The 27,303-nt window shown below is 42.8% G+C and overlaps 1 protein-coding gene across 8 annotated transcripts in view; it reads right to left on the bottom strand.

Annotated features, from left to right (window-relative positions):
• The window catches only part of pnpla6 (patatin-like phospholipase domain containing 6), a 196,591-nt gene that overhangs the window by 154,903 nt on the left and 14,385 nt on the right, over positions 1-27,303 (bottom strand). For all 8 annotated transcript variants that reach the window (XM_072248096.1, XM_072248099.1, XM_072248098.1 and 5 more), the window contains one exon: positions 14,032-14,097. In XM_072248096.1, the coding sequence (XP_072104197.1) occupies positions 14,032-14,097 (66 nt within the window). The remainder of the gene's footprint in view (positions 1-14,031; positions 14,098-27,303) is intronic.

The following is a 27,303-nucleotide window of genomic DNA, read 5'->3' as shown; positions in this document are numbered from 1 at the left end:
ACAATATTCTAACATCAGACACCCATTCTCCTTCTCTCAAAACATTTTGAGGAGAGTGTTATTTTCATAGCTCCCTATTCCCTTATCCAGTGTCATTCTGTGGCCATTCCACACACTACAATACTATCACAATGAATAGCAAAAGTTGTTTTAATCTCTTCTATTTCCTCTATCCAGGAGCAGAAACAGTCCTTCCACGTGAACCACTGATTCACTTGCACTTCATCTAATCTAACATATATCATTTGGTGTTCTTACCCCATTCCCCCTTCTCTCTTTTCACATTCCCCATTCTGGCTCCCCTCTTGCCCCTTCTCTTTCTCTCAGGGTCCACTCTCTTCTGTCAGATTCCTCCTCCTCCAGCCCTTTTCCATCTATCATCTCCCAGCTTCTCACTTCATCCCCCGCTTCCCCCATCCACCTAACCTGGCTTCACTTATCACTTTCCAGCTTGCACTCCTTCCCCTCCACTCCCCCACCCAACCCCAACCTTCTTATTCTGGATTCTTACCCTCTTCCTTTCCACCCCCTTCCTGACAAAGGGTTTCGGCCCAAAACATCAACTCTTTATTCCTTTCCATAGATGCTGCACACCCATGCAAAGTGCTTTGAAATATTTCCACACTACACACACCTTCATGCCAAAGATGGCTGCTGCATATTTGGGGTCAGAGTTTATCAAAAAGAATTTTATGACTTAGAGTGGAAGGGAACTAGAGATTATCTTGATGCACCTTACTTCTATACCTGCTTTTGTACCATTTTCTATTTTTGAGGCTTGTGCCAAGTTAGTTCAGGTGCGAGAGCATCAGTAAAAAAACTTCACTCCACAGGTGGCTAGGAAACATGTTTTTAACAGAGCCAAGCTCTTATTCTTATTCAGTGGATAAGTGCTAATACTGAGAAGATGGCATCAAGAGTTAGGGACAGTTAAGAATGGACAGTGTTTCCCAGCAGCGTTCAGACTCATGTACTGATGACTAATTGAAATAAATCTGCTGTAATATGTATATAGTTAGTAACATACTGTTAATAGCTCAAACACTAATCAGAAATACCCTCCTTGTTGTAAATCATTAACTTGAAACTAAACTGCTTAAACTTAGTCTCTCTTTCTACCAGTTAACCAATCCAGTATCCATGCTAAATATGATCACCTCAGTCCCACAAGCTCTCAACTTCTGCAACAACATTATTATCTGCTGACTTATTTAACGTCATTTGAAAATCTAATTATATTGCATTAACTAGATCCCCCTTCACAGTCAGAGTCCTCAACACAAAAATGGGCCCTTCACCTTCCTCCCCCCTCGACACACACACGTCCACGCTGACCTTTTTGCTCAGCTTCACTAATCTCAATTCAGAATCAGGGTTATTATCATTGACAATTGCCCACATTAGGACCATACCTTTCAATGCCTTGCCTATCGACAGTAGGTGCCTGTATAAATTCCTCTTCATTTTAATCAATTCCACCATTTCTACTGGCAGTACGTTCTAGGTATCAATCCCCTTTTGCAAAAAGAAAAATATTCCATGCATCTGACTATCCTCCGCAACTGCATGCCAATTGTGTTTCTCATACAAAGCACTCTAAAATGCTTAAAGTCATTGACATTTCCTTATTCACCATTTTCATCTGCAGTGTCCTTGCTTCTTACATCCTCAAAGGTTTTACCTCTCCTATTTTGTATGTAGAATAACTTGCCTTTTTGTTTTGCTCACTTTATATTTTTTCCTATGATTTAAAATAATGTCCTTTGCTAGCTTTTAAAATTCTCCACATCCTCAGACTGACAGCTAATCTTTGAAACTTTTAATATTTTTTGTTTAATAATGCCATCTTCAACTTTAGTTTGACAGAGTGGGGATATTCTTCCCATGTCAACCAAATGTGAAAACAATGAATCACTTCCCAAGACATCTTGAAGCTATCCTTTGCCATTTTAATCCAATTCCACAAACAACCTTAATCTAACTCAATCTTGATAACTAGGTTTAATTTAAACTTAAAATTGTCAAAGTGGATGCACTGTTTAGTGTGTGCCACTATTGTGTCCAGGCCGGGTCTTTATGTGCTGCTATTGTGACTCCAGCCTTGAATTCCAGGCTGGGTCTTTCTGTGCCACTATTGTGACTCCCGTCTCCCCTTCCCTCACCACCACCCTGCAACCCGGGCTCCCTCAGATCCCACCGTCAGCTCCTGGGCCCTCAGAGGCTCTATCTTCCTCTCACCCCAACCCTCCCCTCTTCACTGACACCCCCAGTCTCCCCTCTCTGTTCCCAGCTTTCATCCGTGCCGGGTCTTTACCATCCCCTCTGACCTTCAATTGTCTGAGGCAGAACGCTCTGTCCTCAGTAAGGGCCTCACCTTTGTCCCTCTTCGCCCACACCTCAGCGAGTTCCGCGTCCGCCATGATGCGGAACTCTTCTTCCGCCGACTCCATCTCCGAGCCTACTTCTTCGGCAAGGACTCTTCCACCCCCACCGATGACCCCTTCTCCCGTCTTCAACCCTCCTCCTCTTCATGGACACCCCGCTCTGGTCTTCTGCCTGCTCTGGATCTCTTTATTTAACTGCCAACAGGACATCAACTGTCTCGACTTCACCGCACCTTGTTCCCATTCCAACCTTACTCCTTCCAAACGCGCTGCTCTCCACTCCCTCTGCACTAATCCTAACCTTACTATAAAACCCGCCGATCGGGGGGTGCTGTTGTAGTCTGGCGTTCTGACCTTTACCTTGCCGAGGCACAGCGACAACTCACGGATACCTCCTCTTATTTACCCCTCGATCATGACACCACTAAGGAGCACCAGGCCATTGTCTCCCACACCATCACTGACTTCATCCACTCAGGGGATCTCCCATCCACTGCTATCAACCATATAGCTCCCACACCCCGCACTTCCTGTTTCTACCTCCTACCCAAGAACCACAAACCTGCCTGTCCTGGCAGACCTATTGTCTCAGCTTGCTCCTGCCCCACCAAACTCATTTCTGCATACCTCGACACAGTTTTATCCCCCCTTGTTCAATCCCTTCCTACCTATGTTCGTGACACTTCTCACGCTCTTAAACTTTTCGATGATTTTAAGTTCCCTGGCCCCCACCACTTTATTTTCACCATGGATGTCCGGTCCCTATATACTTCCATCCCTGATCAGGAAGGTCTTAAAGCTCTCCGCTTCTTTTTGGATTCCAGACCTAACCAGTTCCCCTCTACCACCACTCTGCTCTGTTAAGCAGAATTAGTCCTTACTCTTAATAATTTCTCCTTTGGCTCCTCCCACTTCCTCCAAACTAAAAGTGTAGCTATGGGCACCCTTATGGGTCCTAGCTATGCCTGCCTTTTTGTTGGCTTTGTGGAACAATCTATGTTCCAAACCTATTCTGGTATCTGTCCCCCACTTTTCCTTCGCTACATTGACGACTGCATTGGCACTGCTTCCTGCACGCATGCTGAGCTCGTTGACTTCATTAATTTTGCCTCCAACTTTCACCCTGCCCTCAAGTTTACCTGGTCCATTTCTGACACCTCCCTCCCCTTTCTAGATCTTTCTGTCTCTATCTCTGGAGACAGCTTATCTACTGATAAGCCTACTGACTCTCACAGCTATCTGGATTATTCCTCTTCTCACCCTGTCTCTTGCAAAAATGCCACCCCCTTCTCACAATTCCTCCGTCTCCACCGCACCTGCTCTCAGGATGAGGCTTTTCATTCCAGGACGCGGGAGATGTCCTCCTTTTTTAAAGAAAAGGGCTTCCCTTCCTCCACCATCAACTCTGCTCTCAAACGCATCTCCCCCATTTCACACACATCTGCTCTCACTCCATCCTCCTGCCACCCCACTAGGAATAGGGTTCCCCTTGTCCTCACCTACCACCCCACCAGCCTCCGGATCCAACATATTATTCTTCGTAACTTCCGCCACCTCCAACGGGATCCCACCACTAAGCAAATCTTTGCCTCCCCCCCCCCCACCGCTTTCCGCAGGGATGGCTCCCTACGCGACTCCCTTGTCCAATCATCCCCCCCATCCCTCCCTACCGATCTCCCTCCTGGCACTTATCCTCCCTCACCGCTATTCAGGGTCCCAGACAGTCCTTCCAGGTGAGGCGACACTTCACCTGTGAGTCGGCTAGGGTGATATACTGCGTCCGGTGCTCCCGATGTGGCCTTCTATATATTGGCGAGACCCGACGCAGACTGGGAGACCGCTTTGCTGAACACCTACGCTCTGTCTGCCAGAGAAAGCAGGATCTCCCAGTGGCCACACATTTTAGTTCCACGTCCCATTCTGATATGTCTATCCACGGCCTCCTCTACCGTAAAGATGAAGCCACACTTAGGTTGGAGGAACAACACCTTATATTCCGTCTGGGTAGCCTCCAACCTGATGGCATGAACATTGACTTCTCAAACTTCTGCTAATGCCCCACCTCCCCCTCGTACCCCATCTGTTATTTATTTATATACACACATTCTTTTTCTCTGTCTCCTTTTTCTCCCTCTGTCCCTCTCACTATACCCCTGGCCCATCCTCTGGGTTTTCTCCCCCCTCCCCCTTTTCTTTCTCCCTAGGCCTCCTGTCCCATGATCCCCTCATATCCCCTTTGCCAATCACCTGTCCAGCTCTTGGCTCCATCCCTCCCCCTCCTGTCTTCTCCTATCATTTTGGATTTCCCCCTCCCCCTCCCACTTTCAAATCTCTTACTCGCTCTTCTTTCAGTTAGTCCTGACGAAGGGTCTTGGCCCGAAACGTCGACTGTACCTCTTCCTAGAGATGCTGCCTGGCCTGCTGCGTTCACCAGCAACTTTTACCAATAATTCAGTCCATAAAGTTTAAAAGGCCATCACTGTAGACTCCAATTCCATGAAAACCTATACAGAGGTTCCCTACTCATTTAACTTTAAGGTATGAAGCTCATCTAAGGAAAGTGCTTACTCACCTGTGGTCTGGTTGGTGAATGTTGAAGCATCCCAAACTCTGGTTGGGTAAACTAATAGAAGGCCTTTCACTTCTCCAATCTAGTCAGGACTGTCTCTGTTAAGATGTCCACATTGTCTGATTGCCTTGATAATGTTCTGTATAATAGCTAATAAGGTAAATATCAACTCACTTCTTGTCCAGCTTATTTCTGATCCAGCCTTCCTGGCATTAGCCTGAAGTCTGGAGGGAATCGGCATTCCACTTAGTGCAAAGTTACCATGTTTGTTATCACAGGAAAACATTTAACTTAATGTTAAATAATTTATTTAATAGTTTTATAGTTTTCACCCTTTTCTAATTATCATTTTATGTTGTTGTTTTTGACTAAACTATATGACACAGAAAGACAAATTTAAAACAATGCAAAATTTACCTAAAGTCTACAACAGGCTTCTACAAAAATCAAACTTCTGAATTCACAGATAGTTAAGGACAGAAGCTTCAGAAAATAGGGCCATGATAAAAAAAAAATCAGCAATCTGGATTTTAGGAACTGAAACAAACAAAAAATTCTGGGGATCATCTGCTAACCTGGCTACTAGAACTGTGAAATACTGCAGGGAGACAAGAACTGGTCAGCCAAATGAGTAGTAAAAGGCCTGTGCAGAAATCTCACCTTGAATGCAGAGTCACAAAATCATCACATGGTATCAGGACAGTATGAACTCGTGAATCTATGTCAGCTCTTTTCACAAGCATTCCACTCACCACCACTCTCTTGTCCTTTCCTCATAACCCTGCAATTCTCTTGTCCCTCACTTATCAGTTTATTTTCATTTCTAAAGGCATGAGCCAATCTACTTTGATCACTGTTCCACAAGGTTACTGCCTTGAATCTGTATTCTTGGTTCTCAGCTCTCAGATGATTGGTTTTATTCTGTCTGGGCACATCTTAATTTTGAATACATCTACAAAAATACCTCTTCATTTCCTCCATTCTTTAGAGAAAGATCCAAGATCCACAGGCTGTCCATACAATTAAGGTTTCTTACCTCTGGCAAAAATGGACACTAAATTTCTACTTTAGCTGCAAATAAACTATAGCTTTGTAGAGATTCAACATCATTTCTTTTCTTTTGTACTCAAATGACTGCCAAAGCCCAGGTTCCAAATTTTAGTTGTTTCCTCAACCAGCCCTGTCACCTTCACATACCTGTGCCCAAAACATACCTGCACCTCTCAGTTCCTGAATCTTTTATTCTACTGCTTTCCTAGATTTCCCCAACAAAATGTACCAGTTTGTAGCAAAGAATGCATCTGTCATACAACCACCTATTTCACCAGCCGATCTATACTCTAAGTCTGTTCACATCCTTCTTGTTATTTACTACGGAAGAGTAAGAAGAATGTGAATAGACTAAAAGTTATGCACATTTTGAAATGGTTCTTTGTTCATCCAATTAGTAATATGTATTTAGTAATGGAGTCCTACTACCTGTGTCACTACTCACCATTCCTGTCCAAGAATCAACTATTTACTACATCATCCTTTTTATGCCCATAAGTATATCCTGTATCGTTACTATTACCCTTTAATCCACAGATTTTTCATTTTATGAGCAAGCCTATATTGCAGTATTTTATAAAATTAATAGTTTAACTCATGAAACATTGCAAGTAATATCATGAGAACAAACTATTTTGGATATAGCTAAAAAGTCATTTTTGCTGTTTTCTTGATATTACAGAGCATTAACAATCACCATAACGCTGCTTGAAAAATCTCAAACACATTGTAAAAGTCATTACAGATGGCCCCAAAAATACTTCCATTAGTTCCTTAGTGCACCTTATTTCGGTTTCAAGAGCAGCAGACTTTTGAGGATCAAGCTTCCTTAGTTAGTGGCATCTTGGCTCACATCTCTAGCTGCACCCAAAGGATCACCACACAATATAGCCAGTCCGTGTTTGCTACTAGAGTACTGGCAAGGCATGAATGCATGCTAAGTACTAGGAATAGGCTGGCGGAATCCTCCAACGGAGGCAGAGGAAACCACACTGTTTCGGAAGAACAGTGAATACAAAACGCATTGAGAAGAGATATCCATGCTAGAATCTTTCCTGTAATATCATGGGCTTGTAGCTTGTAGCTCTTGTGTGGCACCTTGTCAAAGGCCTTCTGAATATCCAAGTACACAACATCAACTGATTCTCCTTTGTCTATCATGCTCGTTACTTTTTCAAATAATTCCAACATATTTCTCAGGCAAAATTTTTCCTTGCGGAAACCATGGTAACTATGGCCCACTTTATCATGTGCCCCCAAGTACCCAGAGACCTTATCCTTAAAAATCAACTCCAACATCTTCCCAACCACTGAGGTCAGACTAATTGGCCTATTGTTTCCTTTCTTCTGCCTCTCTCCCTTCTTGAAGAGTGGAGAGACATTTGCAATTTTCCAGCCTTCCGGAACAGTCCAGAATCTACTGATTCTTGAAAGATCATTATTAGTGCCTCCACAATCTCCTCTGCTACCTCTTTCAGAACCCTGGGGTGTACACCATCTAGTCCAGATGATTTATCTACCTTCAGACCTTTTAGTTTCCCAAGAACCTTCCTTCTAGTTATGGTAACTTCACACACTTCATGACCCCTGACACCTGGAACTTCCACCATACTGCTAGTGTATGACTGAATTCAGTTCATCCACCATTTTGTTGTCCCCCATAGTTTTCCAATGGTCCAATATCCACTCTTGCCTCTATTTTACACTTTATGTATCTCAAGAAACTTTTGGTATTCTCTTTAATATTATTTGCTAACTTACTTTTGTATTCCATCTTCACCATCTTAATGATTTTTTTAGTTGCCCTCTGGTGGTTTTTAAAAGCTTCCCAATCCTCTAACTTCCCGCGAATTCTTGCTCTATTATATGCTATCTCTTTGGCTTTTATGTTGGCTTTGACTTCCCTTGTTAGCTACAGTTATGTCATCTTTCCTCTAGAATAGTTCTTCCTTTTTTGGATGTACATATCCTGTGTCTTTTGAGTTGTTTCCAGAACCTCCAGCCACTGTTGCGCTGCCATCATCCCTGCCAGTGTTCTTTTCTAATCAATGTTGGTCAACTCCTTTCTCGTGCCTCTTTAACTCCCTTTTCTCCACTGTAATACTGATACATCTGACTTTAGCTTCTCCTTCTCAAGTTTCAGGGCGAATTTGATCATTTTCCCCGAAGAATTCTTTTACCTTAAGCTCTCTAATCAATTCTGATTCATTGCACAACACCCAATCCAGAATAGTTGATCCCGTAATGGGCTCAGTGAAGATCTGCTCTAAAAAGCCATCTCATAGGCACTCTAGAAATTCCCCCTTCTCGAATCCAGCACCAACCTGATTTTCTTAATCTATCTGTATATTGAAGACCGCCCCATGACTATTGTAACATTGCTCTTTTGGCAAGCATTTTCTATCTCTCATTGTAATTTGTAGGCCACATCCTTGCAACTGCATGGGGGTCTTTTTACCCTTGCAGTTCCTTAGCTCTGTCCACAATGATTCAACACCTTCTGACCCTGTCACCTCTTTCTAATGATTTGATTTCATTTTTTACCAATAGAGCTGCCCCCTCTGCCTTCCTGTCTGTCTTTCCATTAGAATGTGTATCCTTGGACATTAAGCTCCCAGCTATAATCTTCTTTCAGCCTTGATTCAGCGATGCCTACATCATCATACCTGCTAATCTGCAACCGTGCTGCAAGTTCACCTAGTGTGTGCATTCTAATACAATAACTTCAGTCCTGTATTGACCCTTTTCGATTTTGTCCATCTTTTTTGTTGCAACTCATACTGTTGACTGCAATTTTGCCCTATCAATAGCCTCTTCTCACTACAGTACATATTACCTCTATTTGTAAACCAGCTACCTAACCTTCAGTACCATTATCTGCCTTTTCTACAGTACTTCGTGCATTGAAATATATGTGGCTCAGGGCACTAGTTGTACCATGCTCAACCTTTTGATTCCTAACTTTGTCTGAGGTCTCACCAGTATTTACCTCCACAAACATTCCACTAACTGTTCTGGCACTCTGGTTCCCATCCCCCTGCAACTTTAGTTTAAACCCCACCGTGCAGCATTAACAAACCTTCCAACTAGGGCTATTATTCTCCCTCTAGTACAGGTGCAAACCATCCCTTCTGTACAGGTTCCACCTTCCTTGGAAGGGAGCCCAATGATCCAAAGATCTCATGCTCTCCCTCCTACACCAACTCTTTAGCCATGTCTTTAACTGTATATGTCTCACTAGCATGTGGCACAGACAGCAACCCTGAGATCACACCCCTGGAGGTCCTGCCCTTAGCATCTAACTCCCTGAACTCCCTACACAGAACCTCGTCACTCATCCTACCCATGTCATTGGTACCTACATGGACCATGAATGTACACACTCCCACCTAAGAATAATGAGGACTCAATATGAGATATCCCGGACCCTGGCAACTGGGAGGCAACATACTATCTGTTAATCTCATTCTCGTCCACAGAACCTCCTGTCCATTCCCCGAACAAATAAGTCCCCTATCACCACAGCATGCCTCTTCTTCTCCTTTCCCTTCTGAGTCACAGAGGCAGACTCCATGACAGAGACCCAACGACTGTGACCTTACTCTGTTAGTCATCCACACCCTCCCCGCCCCTCCTGTGGTTGAGAGGGATGGCCAAGGGGTACTCCACACTAGCTCTTTAACCTCTTTCCTCTTCCTGACTGTCACCCAGTTTCCTGTGTCCTGTACCTTGGGGGGTAACTACCTGTCTATATGTCCTATCTATCACCCCCTCAGGCTACAGAATGATCCGAAGTTCAGCTGGATGCACTTCTCGCAGTAGCAGTCATCAGGGACACGAGAGGTCTCCTTGCCTTCACACATCCTGCAAAAGGAGCATTCAGCTATCCTACCTGGCATCTCTACTATCCTAGCTGAGCAGATATAAAGGAGGATGGAAAAAAATAACCTAGATCTTTTCTTGTCTTTGTTTTCTCTGACTGAATCCTCTCTTTACTTCAGTCTTGAAGAGCTAAGGCCACAAGATCACCACTCTGACTCTGTCCATTGAGACGACAGCTGCTGTGCTTGCCCTTGCCTTCCTTTAATTTGCTCTTGCTCATCGATCCCGTACACCAATTGGTTGCTGGTCAAAGCTCTTTTTCACTGTAGTGACCCACTGCTGCCTTTTGTACTCAGGCAGTGGACCTGATTGAAGTCCCCTCTTCTGAAAACTTCCGATGTCCAGATTGGCCGCTGGTCAAAACAGAAGGGATTTGAGAATGGTGTAGAAATGTGGTGCTGAGGCACTAGATCAGCCATGGTTTTGAGAAATGGTAGAGCAAGCTCAAAGGGCCAGGTGACTATTACTCTCTCTTCACAACATAGAATGTCAGTGCACCAAATTTGTGCCAGCACATGCACATCAATGATTTTTCTTGCAGCCTATTCTCCCTGCATTTCCTTCAATTACCTCAGTTTCGATCATTCACCTTTACACAGGCGACAAGATACAGTAGACAGTTACTTTAACACCACCTCCCCCACACACAGCTTTGGAGCACAGGAGGAAACTGAAGTGCTCATGTGGTCATAGGAAGCTCCTGCAAACTCCACAGGAACAGCAACAGAAATCAAAACTGAACAAGGGTCATTGTGAAGCAGGCATCTCTCTCCTAATACTGTGCCATTATCTTTATTCTCAGTTTTTTTTTAAATTTTCAATGTTGAGAACAATATACTGACAGAGTAGCCTACATGCATATCACTTCATGCAATCCATGTCATTATGCTACTAATCTGGTTATGATTTTGTAAAAGTTACAGCTTGTCTCTTTCTACCACCACACACCTAACACCTTTATTTTTTAAAAACTTATCTCTGACCAAGCTTTTGGTTATTATCTGAGTACCATTTTGTGGTTCAATATCAATTTTTCTAATGATAATATTCCGGTTAAATTACCTTTGGATGTTTTACCACATTAGAATAAATAAATAGAAGTGGTTAGGAGAGGAGATATTACTAGAGCATATAAAATTCTTAAGTGACTTAATAGAGAAGATGATGAGAAGTGGCTAGTGAAACTAGAACTCTGCACCCCATCTCAAAATAAAGTGTACGCACATTTAGGACCGAGATAGAGAGAAATTTCTTCATGTAGAATTTTCCATTAAAGAGTTCAGGATGGCAAGTATTTCCATCCAGAACTCTAAATATCTCCTAATATTTTAGCATAAGAGAATAGTGCGGGGCACTGGAGTGGAGGCACCATAAAGGTGCACAATATCTCTCCCCAGAAGGCCCACATTGGGAATTGGGTTATTATTGTCACGTGACTGAGGTACTGTGAAAAACTTTGTAATGTATACTACCCATACAAATCATTTCATCCCATCACTACACCAAAGTGATACAAGAGAAAAGCAATAACAATGCAGAAGATAGTATTAGGCTACGTCCACACTAGACCCGATAATTTTGAAAATGCCAGTTTTGAGTAAAAATGACAAGCGTCCACACCAAGCGTTTTTCAAAATATCTCCGTCCACATTAGAACGGATATTTGGGTGAATCTCCTTCTTCTGGGCATGCACAGGACACACAGAAAACAAGTGAAGAGGAAATGGTATACTTGGTGCGCGTTTGTCCAGTTACAGACTAGAAAAGCTTTAAAGGAATTGCTGTTGGCTCTCGCGCAGGAGGACTTAAAACTAAAAAAACAACAAATACTGGAGTGTATGGAGACAACCGACAGAGAGTTCACGGACAGTATGACCCGGCTGATGACGAACGTTGAAAAACTGACTAACTCTGTTGAATTAATAAAGCACCTTGTTAAATGTATAAAACACGTCAGCATCAGTGTTATCTTGTATTTCCATACAACGTTACATTAGGCTGTTACACATCTATTGTCAGAGAAGTACTTGCATAAATAGGTAAACCACCTTCATATAAGCAAGGACAGAAAACAGGGCAAAGTGAGTATACTTAGTTATTCAGTAAGCTATGGGTCAAAGTATTTGGTGAGTACATTTCTAACTCTTCTGGCTTCAGTCTCGTTGCCATCTGTTCTGAAATTGTTAGGTTATGTGGGGGGTTGCGTTCAAGAAAACAATGAAATGCTGCGCTGCCGCCATCTGTTCCGGCACGTCATGACAGCGCTTTTAAATACTGTAGTCAAAAAAGCTCACTTTACAGTTTAACTCTCACGCCGTTCACACCGACTGCACGTTATAACAGCTTGCGCAGTACCAAGCAGAAGCAGAAAAAGCTTTGCTGTTGTGGTGTTGTCACGACAGCGTTTTTAAATATCTCCGTTCACCCCGTCCACACTACAACGTGCAACAATCGTTTTCAAATTTACACACTCTAGAGAGTGTTTTAGAAAAGCTCCGTTTTCAGGGGATGAAAACGCGGTTTCAATGTGGATGGAGGGTCAAAACGAAGAGAAAAAGCTTTGTTTTCAAAACTATCCGGTGTAGTGTGGACATAGCCTTAGCTACAGAAAGAGTGCAGTACAGGCAGACACTGAGGTACAAAGCCATGATGAGAGAGACAGTGAAACCAAGAGCTCCTCTTATCATACAAGATAAAACAATTTTATGACAATGGGATGGAAGCTATCCTCGAGATTGCTGGTACATGCTATCAGGCTTACATATCTTTTAACTAATGGGAAGGGCGAGAAGAGGGAGTGTCTGGGGTGGATACTGTCTTTGATTATGTGGCTGCTTTACTAAGGCAGTGAGAAGTGTAGATAAGAGGGGAGGTTGAACTAAGTCCGCAACTCTGCACTTTTGCAGTTTTGAGCATAACAGTTGCCATACCAAGCTGTGATGCATGCAGATAGGATACCCTCAGTGGTGCATCTTTAGAAATTGGTAACGGTCAATAGGGACAACCAGTTAGAAAATGGCTCCTTGAATTGTGGATTTATGACAGAATATGGCTTTTATTTTCATTTCTGATGACTGCTAATTGCAGGCAGTAGGAGCAATGAGCATGGTCGATTGTTGGTCTCCTAAGGAGACCAGATACAATTTAAACTAGTGTAGTGAATTAATACATTTTGTGATGTATAAGACAACAAATGTGACAAAACTTAGTGATGTGAAGGAACGGAGGGAAGTTGGAATATATGTCAGCATAAGTCAATGAAGGTGGGCGGTTAAAAGGTCACCTGTAATACTTTACTTAATTAGGTGCAATTCAGAAGAGTTGAGAGGTTATGCTAGAGCTGTATAGCACACTGGATTGAAAACAGCTCATTACTGTGCACAGTTCTGGGCAAAGAAGAAAGATGTGAAGGCATTGGAGAGGGTATAGAGCAGGTATACAATAACAGCAGGATTGGAAAATTGTAGCCATCTGAAAATCAAATAAACTAGGATTGTTTCCTTGGGGACAGAAAAAACTAAAGCAGAATTGCGGGATCTTGATATGAGAGGACCATCTCCTTCAGCCAAGGGGCCAAAATCCACATAAATACAACTAAGATTAGAGGAGAGGTCAGGATAAATGGTTTCACCCATAGTTTGATGGGGGGGGGGGGCATCTGGAATTCAGTAACTGAAATGGGAGAAGAGGCAGAAATAATCATACTTAAAAAGTACTTAGATACACAAGTGCTTAAAGTGTCAGGGCCTACAAAATTACTTCCTTAATTCAGGTGGGTAACTTTTTGCAATGAGATGTATAATCAAGATTTTCCCCTGATCAGTCGAATGGAGCAGATACTCAAGGGATCCTTTTTAATTATCCCCAAAATAAAGAATAAAGTCTTCAGTCTTGCTCAGATTGCCCTTTTAAGCCAGGTACATTTTGTCAATGACTCACTACATATGCTTAGAATTTCTTAACAGTGGCTCTTATTAATATGCTCTCAGGAATAATTCATCCTGAACCCAAGAAGTCATTACAGAATACATTAGAAAAAGTTTAAGGCGTTTTTTCTATCAGTCCTGTTTGAAAAATTTTAAGCATGATTTCATGGGTCCCATTGTCACATGTCAAACCACCCAACATAAAATAAATACCACTTACCATGGTGGTCTGTAGTCGGTTCTCAACCAGAGTCTTCAGATCTAATAAACTTCCATCATTTTCATTCTATAAAGAAAATTGCAAAGACATATATTGTACCAAACTTAACAGAAAGATAAATGTTTTACTGATAGCATCATGTTATCAGATCAGCCTAATGTTGACACTATTACATGGCTTTGCAGAGGAAACGAGGTTTAATCTCATACTAAAATGCTGAATATTTATTTCTAGAACACTATAAAAAGCTTGCCTCACTGAAAAACAATAATGCCAAGAGTAAGCATGTGCTGGCTAGTGAAAAAACAAATGGGTGGAGAGGCATGCAAAATTCTTGCCTGCTTTGGTAAGGTAGCAATATTTCTCTGACAGGAATGAGTAATGACTAAAGTCAATATCTTAAAATAAAGGTATAGTCATTTTGGATTTAACAAAAGCCCCACCCCCACCTCCACCTCCACCCATCCCAGTTAAAAGGAATTGTGAACTTTTACAAATTTACACTGCAGATAGCTGTGTATGCTTGCTGTTGAAAATATTCAAAGCAAAGATCATTAGGGATATTAGGGGAAAGGGGATGGAGAGTAAATAAGTTGAAACTGAAGTAGATGTTTCCTAATCTTATTACATGAAGGAGCAGATTTGAAGAACCAAAAAATCTATCCCTGATTCTTTCTAATGATCAAACATCAACCATTTTAATGGTTACCAGTCTGCTAGGTGCTACATACCAGGGACAACCTTTGAGGTACATAGCACTAGAACTGTGCTAATTGGAACAGGCTCAGCAGGTCAAAATTGAACATCCATGAAGCACCAGAACTATACACCACAACGTACAAGTTCGTGTCCCAGCATATTCCTCATTCAACTGTTATTAAGTCACATATCTAATTCTGTTCCTACTGTCAAAGAGTATGCCTGAACCAAACATATCTAAAAATTGAGGTGCCAACATGGTAAAGCTTAAACACAAGGATGACAAGAAGCTAACTGATACAGCATACTACACTCAGAGGTATGTTCACTCAGAAGGACATCAAGGAAAAGAGAGTCAAAGGCTCAGGTGTTGATTGTAAGCTAAAGATGGGTCTCCAGATCTATCCATGCTTTAATCCAAGCACTGTTATAACAGTGGCATTAAGAATTGTGGGAAAAGAAAAAGCAGGGACAATCCAATCCAAGCAAAATGTCCAAATTGTCCAACTGCAATCTGCAAAATGGAGTGTGGCACTGCTATCAAATGACACTTAAACACTTGGTAAATGGTGCTCCATTTGGATTCTGGAAGATCTTCACTCTGGACATTATAATAATCCTGGTCCAATGATGGTGAAAGGAGCCAAATTTCAGAGACGAATGTCATGCCCTGGTGAAGATTTCTATAGCTATGCTGTGAGGTAGTTTATATTAGCAGTTTTCTTTTAAAGCAGTGTGCCATGCTAGAAAGTGTGTTTTGGCTTCGGCTTCGGCTAAGGACCCATACTGTCCAATTTAGGAATGTGAATCAGCCACTCAGGATTATGGGATGTGAAAAAAGCAGGAGCCGTGGAACAGGCCACAAGGGATGCTGCAGAATGCTGTTGGAAAGGAGAGTCTCCACAGTAAGAAGTGCCCTGTGGAGATGAATAGCTTCAAGGAGGAAGGGCTAATACTCCTGAGAGAGTCTGATCATTCGAAGAGGGTCTTCGTGGGGAGTTCGGAATGTGGCAGGTTCTTTCACTCAGGTTCTGGGTCAATCACATAAGTAAAAGATACATCCCCCACTACTCCAGTCTCAGCTCTGACATTACATGCACATTGGACTGGTTCAACTGTATTCAGCACTTTTATTTAATTTTCTTTTTCTATAACTGTTCATTAAAGTTGAAAATTTGATAAATATCCTTTCTTTATAATTTTATGCTGGTGCACAATCTGTCATTTCTGGGCTACCGTTAACTGTGTGTGAACAGTATTTACCCAGCATTCACTCAAATCCAAGTTCCTTTAATCGGAACATCATGACATTCCTGTTTGGTTGAATCCCAAATCATACTGACCCCAGACGTAAATTGTTTATGAAAGGTGCCCTTCTCACCACTGAGTCACATGGCTGTTAGCAGAGTTAGCAAAGGAGCCAAGCCTGTATATGAGCCCTGAAGAGAAGGTTACACAAGGAAAGATGAGAGTCTTTGATTTGAAGAAAACAATAGTATAATTGTTAAGCGGTTTAGTAGAATCAGGTTGAAAACTCATCACTGGTTGGACTTGTACCTCAGCACATTGACATCGCTGAAGATTTTGCCAGGGATCTGCTTTTTCCTCCATATTGAAATCCCTGATGACTATCGTAACACTGTTCTTTTGACAAGCCTTTTCTACCTCCCATTGTAATTTAAAGCTGGCATTCTGACCACTGTTCGGAGGTCTGTAATACAACTCCCATCAGGGTCTTTTTATGCTTGCAGTTTTCTAACTCTGCCCACAACAATTCTACATCTGCTGATCTGATGTTATTTCTTCCTGAGGATTTGATTTCATTTTCTTTCCTCCAACACAGCTACACCAGCCCCTCTGCCTACCTGCCTGTCCTTTTGATACAATGTGTATCCTTGGATGTTAAGCTTCCAACTATAATCTTCTTTCAACTTAGTGTTACCCACAATGTCATACATGCTAATCTCTATCTGTGCATTTAGGTTTATAATCAATGAAGACCCTCTCAAATGGTGATGAATTCTTATAGGCAGATGATGTTAATAAATGTTGAGCAGATTTAAAGGGTTTGATGGATGACTCCTGATCCTGTGTTCCTATGGTTCAGCCAATTCCATTGAATCTTTAGGGGAAGTGGGGACAATTTTAACCTTAATCTGCTTATTGCTAATGTTTTATTGTATGCTCGAGCAGATTCCTTCATTATCTGAGAAACTCTGATCAGAACAGAAATTGTGCAACCATGAGTGACCATTCTTAACTGTGATCTTGTGACAGAGGTAATGTTTTACATTAGTTGAGCTTTAATGGCCTTAAAGCAACACAGGTAGTGTTGAAGAAGAAGAAGGGAAGCTGCAGAAGGACTTCGAAGTTCAAAGTAAATTTATTATCAAAATACAATATCTCACCATATACAACCTGAGATTCATTTTCTTGCAGGCATACTCAATAAATCCATTGAATAACCATGTGGTTGTTATTGTACTTGATTCTACATAATCATGCATAAGTAGAAAATGGAAGTGTCAGAAAATGTACAGTCGTGTACTTTGGTAGAAGGAGTAACATCTTAGACTATTTTCTAAATGGAAAAAATTCAAAAATCCAAGATGCAAAGGCATTTAAGAGTCCTCATGCACATTTCCCTAAAGGTTAATTTGCAGGTTGAGTCAGTGGTGAAGAAGCTTAATGCAATATTAGCATTCATTTCAAGGGGACTAGAATGTTTGTTGAGATACAGCACGAATAGGCATTTCTAGCTCTTCGAGCTAGACCACACAGCAAACCCTAATCTAACACTGGCCTAATCACAGGACAATTTACAATGACCAATTAACCTACCAACCGGTACATCTTTGGACTGGGAAACCGAAGACAACCCACCTGATCATGGGGAGAATGTACAAACTCGTTACAGACAGCGGTGAGAATTGAACCCAGGTTGCCGGTACTGTGAAGTGTTATACGAACCTCTGTGCTGCCATGCTGCAAGGATGCAATGCCAAGGCTTTAAAAAACACTGGTGAGGTTTCACTTGGAGTACTGTGAGTAGTTTTGGGCCCCTTATCTAAGAAAGGATGTGCTGATATTGGAGGGTGTTCAGAGAAGGTTCATAAGAATGATTCCAGAAATGAAAGCATTATCATATGAGAGCAAAAGATGGCTTTGGACCTTTATTGGCTGAAATTTTGAAGATGTAGGGGGAATCTCATTTAGATCTATTGAACGATGAAAGGCCTAGATAGAGTGGACGTGGAGGGAATGCTTCCCATAGTGGGAAGTCTAGGATCAGAGGGCAGAGCCTCAGAATACAGGGTCATTGCTTTGGAACAGAAATAATGAGGAATTTCTTTAGCCAAAAGGTGGTGAACCTGTGGAATTCACTGCCACAGACGGCTGTGAAGGCTAATTAATTTGGTATATTTAAGGGGGAGGTTGATAGATTCTTGATTAGTAAGGGTATCAAAATGGCTACAGGAAAATGGATTAAGGGGAAAATAAATCAGCCACGATAGAATGGAGGAGCAGACTCAATAGGCTAATTCTGCTCCAATGTCTTATGGTCTCACAGTGGTATCATTAGCAAACTTGTAGCTGGAATCACAGCAGATTGCAGCCGCACAGTCGTAAGTAAACAGGGAGTAAAGTAGGGGACTGAGGACACAGTATTTTGGGACACCAGTGTTATGGATGATTGTAGTAAAAGTGTTGCTGCCTATCCTTTCAAAAAAGCAAACACGAGGAATTCTGCAGATGCTGAAAATTCAAACAACACACATCAAAGTTGCTGGTGAAAGCAGCAGGAAAGGTAGCAGAGATGCTGCCTGGCCTGCTGCGTTCACCAGCAACTTTGATGTGTGCTGCCTATCCTTACTGATTACAGAATGTTGGTCAGCATCCAGTTACAAAGGGAGTCCCAGGTCTAGAAGTTTGAAAATGAATTTGCATGAAATTCTGGTACTGAAGGCAGAGCTGTCGAAAATAAATAGTCTGACACAGATGTCTTTGTTACTTTGATCCTCCAAGGATGGGTATAGGGCCAGGGAGATGACATCCATCATGTACAGTGGCATGCAAAAGTTTGGGCACCCTGCTCAAAATTTCTGTTACTGTGAATAGCTAAGCGAGTAAAAGATGAACTGATTTCCAAAAGGCATAAAGTTAAAGATGACACATTTCTTTAATATTTTAAGCAAGAAAATTTTTATTTCCATCTTTTACAGTTTCAAAATAACTAAAAAGGAAAAGGGCCTGAAGCAAATGTTTGGGTACCCTGCATGGCAGTACTTAGTAACACCCACTTTGGCAAGTATCACAGTTTGTAAACGCTTTTTGTAGCCAGCTAAGTCTTTCAATTCTTGTTTGGGGGATTTTCGCCCGTTCTTCCTTGCAAAAGGCTTCTAGTTCTGTGAGATTCTTGGGCCGTCTTGCTGGCTACAAGTTTTACTCGCTTAGCTATTCACAGTAACAGAAATTTTGACCAGGGGCGTCCAAACTTTAGCATGCCACTGTACCTGCTTCAGCAGTAGCGGAATTGCAGTGGGTCAAGGTTGTCTCAGAGACTGGTGGTGGTGCGTGCAATGACCAGCCTCTCAAAGTACTTCATGATGGTGGATAACAGAGACACTGAGCAATAGTCATTAAGGCATATTGCCTTTTCTTTCTTTGGTACTGCAATGATAGTGGTATTATTAAAACAAGCGGGACCCTCCGCTTGAAGTAGAGGGAGTTTAAAAATGGCTGTAAATACTCCCAACAACTGATCAGCGCAAGATCTCAGGGGGCTCCTTATGAATTCACGAATTGTGACTGTAGATTGTCAGGGCAGGTAATGACATTCCACGTTTGTTCTGTTCAAAACTTGCAAAGATGCGTTTAGCTTGTGTCTGACCTTGTTTTGTAGCCTGCTATATTTTGCAACCTTGCCACAACTGATGGTTGGTTAGAGACTCTGTTTCGGACTGGCATCTTCTCTTGGCATTCTTGATAGCATTATGAAAATCTTACCTCATTTTTTTTTTGTATAGGTCAGGATCATCCTATTTGAACACTGCAGACCTGGATTCCAACAGGGAGTATATCTCTCTGTTCATCCAAGGTTCCAGTATGGGAATGCTCAGATTGACTTTTTTGGTATGCAATCCTATACCCACTTGTAGATTAAATCTATGATGGCAGTGATGTACTTTCTGAGATTGGACGCTAAGTATTTGAATAAGGATAAGCTTCGACACAACTCAAAGCAGTTGTGTAGAAGCTCATCTATATCTTCAGACCACCAGTGGACTACTTTCTGTACTGGATCCTTACACTTTGTTTTTTTTAATGCAAGAAGAAGAAGCACAGCCTGTGGCCTGATTTACCAAAGGGTGGGTGGGGTGGTGGATCAGTAGATGTCTTTGATGGTTGCATAGCAATAACCTCTTGGCCTGTTGTTTTGTGTTACATCTTGGGCAATGTTCACCAAAAATCTAAATGCTTCACAGCTACTGGTTCATTTTATCTGCCATGCTAACTAGAACTTCCAGAAAGACAAATCAGTTTGATCTTGCTATGCTATTAAAATTCTGATCTTCAAACACCATTTCACTTTCATAAAACTGTTGACAGCTCAATTGTATTGAGATTTTCTATATGAAGGATTAATCTGACATTAAAATGAAATATTACAGGTGTCATTTAACTGACCTGTAGTTCCTGCTTTAAGAACACAGCTCAAAGTTCAAGACACATTATTAAAGTATGCATACATTATAAAACCTTGAGATTCGTCTCCACAAAAGAGCTCAAAAAAAAGACCCAACGTACAGAAGGAAAAACATTGTGCAAACAAAAAAAGTAAGCAAACAGCATTTAGAACGAACGTGAGCCCTCAGACATGAAGCTTGAAGCAGCTGGAGCATGCCCCTTAACCTTAATGGAGTGCAAACCTTTAATCTGCTCCAAGATCAATCTACCCCTCCCCACCCATATAGCCCTTCCTTTCCTTTCATCCATGTACCTATCTAAGAGCCTTTAAATGTCCCTAACATATCTGCCTCTAACTCCACCCACTTCAAAGTGTTCCATGCACTTATCAATCTGTAAAAAAAAAACCTACTTCTGACAATCCCTTGTATATTTTCCTCCAATTACCTTAAAACTGCCAGGCTGTTGCTGCGGCACCATTCCACTAGTTGGCATATCTCACTCCTGTACACCCTCTCATCACCACCTGAGATTCTACCAACAATGGTTGTATCAACAACAAATTTGCAGATGGCATTTGAGCTATGCCTAGCCACACAGTCATGTGTATACAGAGAATAGAGCAGTGGGTTAAGCACACACCCCTGAGGTGCGCCAGTGTTGCTAGTCAGTGAAGAGGATATGTTATCAGCAATCTGCACAGACTGTGGTCTTCCGGTTAGGAAGTCGAGGATCCAATTACAGAGGGAGGTACAGAGGCCCAGGCTCTTCTCAATTAGGATTGTGGGAATGATGCTGAGCTATATTCGATGAACAGCATCCTGACGTAGGTGTTTATGTTGTGGTATAAAACCGTGTGAAGAGCCATGGAGATTACGTATCTAGTCAGCTCCATCTTGGGCACTAGCCTACAAAGTACCCATGACATCATTCGGAAGTGGCGTCTCAGAAAGGCAGCGTCCATTATTAAAGACCTCCAGTACCCAGGGCATGCCCTTTTCTCATTGTTACCATCAGGTAGGAGATACAGAAGCCTGAAGGCACACACTCAACTACTCAGGAACAGCTTCTTCCCCTCTGCCATCCGACTCCTAAATGGACTTTGAAGCTTTGGAACTACCTCACTTATTTAATATACAGTATTTCTGTTTTTGCACATGTTTAATAATCTATTCAATATACGTAATTGATTTACTTGTTTATTTATTATGATTTATTTTATTTATTTTTTTTTTCTCTCGCTGCTAGATGATATATTGCATTGAACTGCTGCTGCTAAGTTAACAAATTTCACGTCACATGCCAGTGATAATAAATCTGATTCTGATTCTGATTATGCCCTCTCGTATCAGCCATTGCCACCATGGGAAAAAGGTGTTGACTGTCCTCGCTATCTATGCTTCTACCACATCACCTCGTATACTCCTTTAAAAAGTCCTAGCTTGCTTAATCATTCCACATAAGACATGCTCACTAGTCCAAACAGCATCCTGGTATATCTCCTCTGCATCATCTCTGAAGCTTTCACATCCTTTAATGAAGAGACCAGAATGAACACAATACTCCCAGAGCTGAAGCAATACCTTATGGCTCTTGAACTCAACTCCCTGACTAACGAAGGCTAACACACCATATACCTTCTTAACCACCCTATCCGCTTGCGCTACAACTTTATGAGATCTCAGACTATAGATTCCTATTTCCCTCTTTCTACACACTGTACAGGACCTTGCCATTCACCTTGTACCCTGCCTTCAACTTTGACTTTTCAAAGACTATTGCTTCACTCCTTTCCAGGTTGAACTCCATCTGCCACTTCTCAGCCGAGCTCTGCATCCTATCAATATCATTTTGTAACCATGAACAACCTTCTACTCTATCCATAAATCCACCAACCTTTATTCATTTGCATTTACTAGCCCACCCTTCCACTTTCTCATTCAATTCACCACAGGTCATGGACCTCCAGGCAGAATACAATTCATCCACAACCATCATCTGCCTTTTATGGGCAAACCAATTCCAAATCCATGCAGCCAAGTTTCTCTGGATTCCTTGCCTCGTGACTTTCTGAATGAGTCTACCATGGGGAACCTTGTTAGATTCCTTGCTAAAATCCATACAGCACATTCACCACGTTACCTACTATCCCCAATTAGTAAAGTCATGCCCCACATCTTTTACTTCCCACCACACCCCTTTCGAAATATTTAAACCCCAGATGTTCCTGCCCTTGTGACAGCTAAGTCTTTGTAATGACCACAAGGAAATACGCACTTCAATTTCATCACACTTGTTTCTGATAGTTCTTTCATTAAACATATTTCAACCCATCCAATTGACTGCAATTATGCCATATCCATTGCCTATCATTCCCACGGTTTCTCTACATGTTGCATCTACCTTTATACAAACTGCCCATCATTTGACCCATCATTCTGGTTTATGACTCCCTGCCAACCTGGTTTAAACCCTTCTCAACAGATCTAGGAAGCCTGCCTGCAGGGACTTTGGTACCTCTCGAGTTCAAATGTAACCCATCTCCTTTGTGCAAATCATATGTTGCCCAGAAAAGATCCCAATGATACATAAATCAAATATCTTCCTCCCTGCACCATCAGCCACACAGTCATCTGCCATATCATCCTATTCCCTTCCATCTCGGACATGTGACACAGGTAACAGTCCAGAGATTGCTGTCCTCGAGGTCCTGCTTTTCTTTCTATATTCCTTCCCAGCTCCCTTTATTTGCTCTTCAGGACCTCATCCCTTTTCCTAGCTATGTCATTGGTATCAATATGTACCAAGTCATCTGGCAACTCACACTCCCCCTTAAGAATGTAGTAGACTTAATCTGAAATTTCCTGACCCTGACACCTGGGAGGCAATATACCATTCAGAAGTCTCTTGCACACCAACAGAATCTCCTGCCTGTTTCACTACAGCTCTCCGCTTCACCTCCCTTCCCTTTTGAATCACAGAGCCAGAATGTGCCAGAGACTTGATCACTGTAGATTGTCCTGGTAGGGTATTTTCCACCTCCCCACCCCCCCAACACTATCCAAAGTGGTAATACTTGTCATGCTATCCTCTTTTCTCAGTTCCTTCTTCTCCACCACATCTGTTCTCAGGATGTGGCTTTCCTTTCCATGATATCAAAGATGTCCTCCTCCTTCAAAGAACAGTTTCCCTTCCTCCACCATTAATGCTGCCCTTACTCGCATCTCCTCCATTTCCTATATATTGGCGCTCACCCCATTTTCCTGGTGCTTTAACACAGATGGAATTCCTCTTGTCCTTACGTACCACTCCATGAGCCTCTGCATCCAAAACATTACTCTCCACAGCTTCCGCCATCTCCAAAGGGAACCTACCACCAAACATATCTTAACCTTCCCCTGCCCCTCCCTGCAGGGATCACTCCCTCTGTGATTCTCTTGTCCATTCGTCTCTGCCCACTAATCTCCCTCCCGGCACTTATCCCTGCAAGCGGCCAAAGTGCTACACCTGCCCATTCACCTCCTCCCTCATCTCCATTCAGAGCCCCAAACAGTCCTTCCAGGTGAGGCGACACATCACCTGCAAATCTGCTGGGGCCATCTGTTGTGTGCAGTGCTCACGGCGTGCCCTCCTGTACACTGGTGAGACCCGCTCCACCCACCAAAAGCAGAACTTCCCCGTGGCCAAGTATTTTAATTCCAATTCTCATTTCTGTTCTGGCATGCCTGTCCACAGCCTCCTCTTGTGCCACAATGACACTACCCTCAGGGTGGAGAAGCAACACTTTATATTCTATCTGGGTAGCCTCCAACCTGATGGCATGAATATCAATTTCTTCTTGCGGTAAAATTCCCTCGCCTTCCCCTCTTCTTCCATTCCCATTCTAGCCTCTTATTTTTGCCCACCTGCATATCACCTTTGCTGGCTCCCCTCTTTCACCTGTTTCTCCTATGCTCCACTCTCCTTTCCTATCACCCATTCCTTCCTCTCTGGCCCCTTACCTTTCCTATGCCCATGCTTCACCTACCACTTTCTAGCTATCCACATTCCCCTCCTTCCACTTCTTTATTCCTCCTTCCTTTCCAGTCCTGAAGAAAGGTCTTGGCCCAAAATGTCAACTGTTTATTCATTTCCATAGATGCTGCCTGAACTGCAGAGTTCTGCCAGCATTTTGTGTATGTTCATCAGCAAGGGAGATGAGGCTGAGTACAGGGCTACGGTAGGAAACTTTGTCATATGGTATGAGCAGAATTATCTGCAGCTTAATGTGAAAAAGACTAAGGAGCTGGTGGTAGACCTGAGGAGAGCTAAGGTACCAGTGACCCCTGTTTCCATCCAGGGGGTCAGTGTGGACATGGTGGAGGATTACAAATACCTGGCAATATGAACTGACAATAAACTGGACTGGTCCAAGTACACTGAGGCTGTCTACAAGAAGGATCAGAGCCGTCTCTATTTCCTGAGGAGACTGAGGTCCTTTAACATCTGCCGGACGATGCTGAGGATGTTCCATGAGTCTGTGGTAGCCAGTGCTATCATGTTTGCTGTTGTGTGCTGGAGCAGCAGGCTGAGGGTAGCAGACACCAACAGAATCAACAAACTCATTCGTAAGGCCAGTGATGTTGCGGGGATGGAACTGGACTCTCTCACGGTGGTGTCTGAAAAGAGGATGCTGTCTAAGTTGCATGCCATCTTGGTCAATGTCTCCCATCCACTACATAATGTACTGGGTGGGCACAGGAGTACATTCAGCCAGAGACTCATTCCTCCGAGATGCAGCGCAGAGCGTCATAGGAAGTCATTCCTGCCTGTGGCCATCAAACTTTACAACTCCTCACCTAGAGGGTCAGACACCCTGAGCCGATAGGCTGGTCCTGGACTTATTTCATAATTTACTGGCATGATTTACATATTACTATTTAACTATTTATGGTTCTATTACTATTTATTATTTATGGTGCAACTGTAATGAAAACCAATTTCCCCCAGGATCAATAAAGTATGACTATGACTATGATGTTGCTTGAGATTTCCAGCATGTGCAAAATACCTCATTTTTAACGTAGTACTTGTTGAGAATGGTCACAGGGATACACTACACTGTTTACCTACTCCCTTTCACTCTGACAGTCACCCAGCTTCCTGCCTCCTGCAACTTAGGTGTGGCTGCCAACCTGTAGGTTCTGTCAATCAACTTCCCACTCTGCTGAATAACCTATAGGCCATCCAGCTCCAGTTCCTTAAGTTGTCACAGCCAGATGCACTTCCTACACACTGGAGGTCTCCTTGACCTCCCACGTCATGCAAGAGGAGCACGCCACTGTCCTAGGATCCAATCTTGCTGCTCTGCCAATGCAATAATAGCAGACATCCCACCCTGCAAGAACTCATTTCAGGGAGGTAGCACCACCAATTTGCGGGAGACTTCCGGGAGAGGTGGGATGTCTGCAATAGAAGTAGCTCCTTAGCAGCTGGCCAGCTAGTTTAAACAACGTTAGCTACGCTAATGAACGAATGACACCTGTTAAACTCACTTCAACATGTCTTTTACAGTCCTAACCCACCATGGGCAATAGAAAAGTCACTGTTGCAAACAGTGCAGCCAGCAACACTGTCATTATTTTTGACCCCTATTAGGCAGGGGTACACTTTAGTGTAGTCTGGGGTGACGTATGTTTTATTTTTTTCTGGAACACTGCCACTCTGACTTTTTTTGGAATTCTCTCGCTCTTTCTCTATCGCGCACGCTCTGTCGCTCGTGGTTGCTCTCTCTCGCGCTTGCTTTCTCACTCTCTCTCACGCGCACTCTCTCTCGTGGTCGCCCTCGCTCTCTCGCGCTTGCTTTCTCGCGCTCGCTCTTGCGCTTGCTTTCTCACTCTCTCTCACGTGCGCTCTCTCTCGTGGTCGCGCTCGCTTTCTCTTGCTCTCTCTCTCGTACTTGCTTTCTCGCTGTCTCACTCGCGCTCGCTCTCTCGCGCTTGCTTTCTTGCTCTTGCGCTCGCTCTCTCTCACGCGTTCTCTCACGCTTGCTCTCAGAAAATTCAATTTCCGGGACATTGTGTATAATTTGCGGGCATCAGGGAGCCACTACTAATATGCGGGAGACTCCTGGAACTTCCGGGAGAGGTGGGATGTCTGTAATAGGAGAAACTTGACAGAAACCTCATCCTAGCTTCCGACCTTTGAGACAGAGCCTCAGCTCCACACTCTAACCTTGTCCATTCACACTAGCCTCTCCACTTAAACCTAACCTTTTACTGGCCCTTTCCAATTGCCTAATTACCCAATCAAATTACAACTGAACAGAAAGTTGCAGTAAGCACTGCTTTTTAAATCTCCCCACTTTTTTGCAACAAGTAACAACTACTGCTACCAACACTGAGATAAGATTCTGTGTTGAGACGGCAGTGAAGAGGGTGCAGAGGTGATTCAGTCTTGAGGAGAAAATGGAGAGGATCTCCAGTTCTCCCCAAGAATGGAAGTAGTTCATAGTGCATATGACAGAGATATATAAAATTGAGGGGTATAGATAGGTAGGATGGAGAAGACAATTCCCCATTTTAGAGGTTGATAAAACTAATGAACAGAGACCTATTGTAAGATGTAATGAAATGTAGATGGGATTTGCAGAGGATTAGTTTCTGTCAGAGGATGGCAAGTGCCTAAAGTACACTCCCAGAGAGTGCATTAGAATCCTTAAATCCAGTTCAGAGTTTTGTCCCATTAGTTTGTTTTTATTTTGAAGAAAGATTGGACAGACAGAGCTTCCATCTGGAGTACAAAACAACAAGTGGCAACAGCTGAAATAATGCAAGGAGCTGAGAGGTCCCTGAAGGATGAATGTGAAGAAAGTGTTTCACCATGGCGGATAAGTTGCTTAAAATA

Source organism: Mobula birostris, chromosome 32 (assembly GCF_030028105.1).
Source record: "Mobula birostris isolate sMobBir1 chromosome 32, sMobBir1.hap1, whole genome shotgun sequence".
Classification (NCBI taxonomy): domain Eukaryota; kingdom Metazoa; phylum Chordata; class Chondrichthyes; order Myliobatiformes; family Myliobatidae; genus Mobula; species Mobula birostris.
Note: the sequence above shows the minus strand (reverse complement) of the source record. Positions and strands in the feature narration are given on the sequence as shown.